Source organism: Colobus angolensis, unplaced genomic scaffold, assembly GCF_000951035.1.
Source record: "Colobus angolensis palliatus isolate OR3802 unplaced genomic scaffold, Cang.pa_1.0 Scaffold268, whole genome shotgun sequence".
Lineage (NCBI taxonomy): Eukaryota > Metazoa > Chordata > Mammalia > Primates > Cercopithecidae > Colobus > Colobus angolensis.
The window spans coordinates 6,885,874-6,888,817 of NW_012115910.1; the positions used below are offsets into that span (position 1 = coordinate 6,885,874).

Below are 2,944 nucleotides of genomic sequence, written 5' to 3' on the forward strand. Positions count from 1 at the left end.
AGAAGAAGAAGAAGAAAGAAGAAGAAAGAAGAAGAAAGAAGAAGAATCATGTTGTAACAGTGTAAGCGATCCTCTTTTTGCTCTCCCTAAGTTATGTTTCTGGAACTCCGATTTTTTTAAAACATACATGGCACAGGCTTTGTAGTCAGAATGCATGCAGTTTGGAGAAGGACATTCCAGGCTGCCGAGAGGCTGTAGTCTCAGATTGCAGGACTATGTCCATCGATTTTTTTGTGTAAGACTTTTGTCTTGTTTTGGTGCAAGTTACTTTATAAATACTCACTTTGAGAAGACTCTGTAATAAAAAACAAGTACATTCGTTGTTCAGGTTAACGAAACAGACCAAGTATTAAAAGAAGTCATAATTACTTAAAGAGTTAATAAAAATTCTATATTACTTAAAACAATAAGTCATAAAACACTCTTGACATTGTAAAGTTCAATAGGGCACACTTTTTTTTTTTTTTCTTGAGACGGAGTTTCCCTCTTGTTGCCCAGGCTACAGTGCAATGGCGCAATCTTGGCTCACCTCAACTTCCGCCTCCCGGGTTCAAGTGATTCTCCTGCCTCAGCCTCCTGAGTAGCTGGGATTACAGGCATGCACCACCACGCCCAGCTAATTTTGTATTTTTAGTAGAGATGGGGTTTCTCCATGTTGGTCAGGCAGGTCTCAAACTCCTGACCTCAGTTGATCCACCTGCCTTGGTCTCCCACAGTGCTGGGATTACAGGCATGAGCCACCGTGCCCAGCCAATAGGGTGCTTTTTACCAACACTGAATATGAACTTGTCACCATCTTATCCTCCAGGATAATAAAGGAGAGAGTCAGCCAGTATGTGGCAGATCTTGCTCAACAAATACAGTAAGGAACAGGGTGTGGAATAATGGCAAACAGTGACCTCACTTACAAATAACCACACCAAACACTTGAAATGTCTGAAGAAGTATAACACGCCATCTTTCCTCTTAATCAAAGAACTCAAGCCTCAAGAGTAAAAACAAGCTTCCCAGAAGCAAATGGTCAATAATCAATAGAGCTATGGATACTGAACATAATGCTCAATAGGTACTAAGATGGATGTGTTGAAAAAATAAGATGAATTCTTTCTGTACTATTAAAAATAAAAATGAATGGCTGTGCACAGTGGTTCACACCTGTAATCTCAGTAGTTTGTAAGGCAGAGGTAGAAAAATTTTTTGAGCCCAGGAGTTTGAGACCAGCCGGGGCAACATAGTGAGGCCTTGTCTTTATGAAAAACAAAAAAGTAGCTGAGTGTAGTGGTCCATGCCTATAGTCCCAGCTACTTGGGAGGCTGAGGTGGGAGGATCACTTGAGCCCAGGAGTTCGAGGCTACAGTGATCTGTGACTGTGTCACTTCACTCCAGTCAGGACAACAGAGTAAGACTCTGTCTCAAAAAATAAATAAAATAAAATAATAAATAAAAACTAATATAGTACTTTGAACATCTAATTATGGAGAAAGTTCTAAATTATTCAAAGTTTAAGATATGCCAAAATGGAGTAATTTTAAGTTTGAATTTTGACTTATTTTCAAAAATTTTTAAAAAGTGATCTCAAAAAGGACCAGCTGCTTATGCAAAAGTCCAAGCATTTTAGGGTCAACATTTTTTGGATCTGGAAGAATAAAAGTTGATATTATTTGGTATATTATTTGTTTGTTATATCAAATGGACTATCAAACTTTTTGACAAATAAGAAAATGTAAAACCCCAAAAGTCATGACTTCCGCTATTCATTTGAATAAAGAGGAAAGAGCAAAACATGTATTACCCTCTTGCTTATCTGTAACCTTGGTACTTCTATGGGTGTTTTCACATCATTTTTGGGTTACTCATTTCTCATTACGAGAAGCATCATGTGGTAAGAACATCAGTTGCTGCATCACAATTGACCAAGCATCCAGTAAACACAGATGGCTGCCCGTGCCTCACCTGGGGCATCCTCAGGACCTTCAGGAGCCTCTGCGTCCTGGAGCCTCGCTGCATCCTGGGGACCTTCTGGGTCTCGTGGGGACTGAGATGACACTGACGCCCTGGAGATCTTCGGGGTCCTCTTGCCTGAGTCAGCTCGCTGCTGCTGCAACCACTCATCCTTATAACCATTGCTAATGAGTTTGGAAAAATTGGTAGGTGAACTGTTTTTTTGACCAGGCCTTAAAAAGAGTAAAAGTAATGTGAAACTTAAGCACAAGGGTTAATGATAAAGCAGAAGCAGTATTCCATGAACACACTAAATAGGAGGTGTCACTGTCCCTTCAAACCTAACCTCTCTCTCTCTCTTTCTCCCTCTATCTCTCTCTGCCCTTTTGTATCTCCCTCTGCTTCTCTGTCTGTCTCCCTGTCTCCATTTTTAAGCATAACAAGTGCATGTCAAAGCATCCCTTGTACAGGGATGAGAGCATGTTTAGTTCAGCTTTCAAAATCTTTCTTTGTGGTAGTCAATTAAGAATTAGTAATAATTCTAGTATTTCACTGGGAAGCCTTCCTAAGAAAACACCACCCCCTTCCTTCATAGTAATGGATTGCTCAGAACTACCTTCAAAAACAAAACAAAACAACAACAAAAAAAACTGCTGGGTGCAGTGGCTCACGCCTATAATCCTAGCACTTTGGGAGGCCGAGGCAGGCAGCCACGAGGTCAAGAGATCGAGGCCATCCTGGCCAAACTGGTGAAACCCTGTCTCTAAAAAAAATACAAAAATTAGCTAGACATGGTGGCTCACACCTGTAGTCCCAGCTACTCAGAAGGCTGAGGCAGGAAAATCGCTTGAACCTGAGAGGCGGAGGTTCAGTGAGCCGAGATCACACCACTGCACTCCAGCTTGGGCAACAGAGGGAGACTCAGTCGCAAAAAGAAAAAAGGAAAAAAGAGAAAGGAATGAAAAAGAAAGAAAGAAAGGAAGAAAGAAAGAAAGAAAGAAAG

The 2,944-nt window shown here is 40.8% G+C and overlaps 1 protein-coding gene across 5 annotated transcripts in view; it reads right to left on the minus strand.

Moving 5' to 3' along the window:
- LOC105515705 (chromosome unknown open reading frame, human C7orf57) overlaps positions 1-2,944 on the minus strand; it is a 26,678-nt gene that overhangs the window by 7,150 nt on the left and 16,584 nt on the right. For 2 of the 5 annotated variants that reach the window (XM_011947578.1, XM_011947576.1), the window contains 2 exons: positions 1,954-2,126; positions 284-295 (listed from right to left, as the gene is read on the minus strand). In XM_011947578.1, coding sequence (XP_011802968.1) covers positions 284-295; positions 1,954-2,126 — 185 coding nt within the window. Of the gene's footprint in view, positions 1-283; positions 296-1,953; positions 2,175-2,944 lie in introns of all 5 variants that reach the window. The other 3 variants (XM_011947577.1, XM_011947575.1, XM_011947579.1) reach the window with 2 other exon arrangements.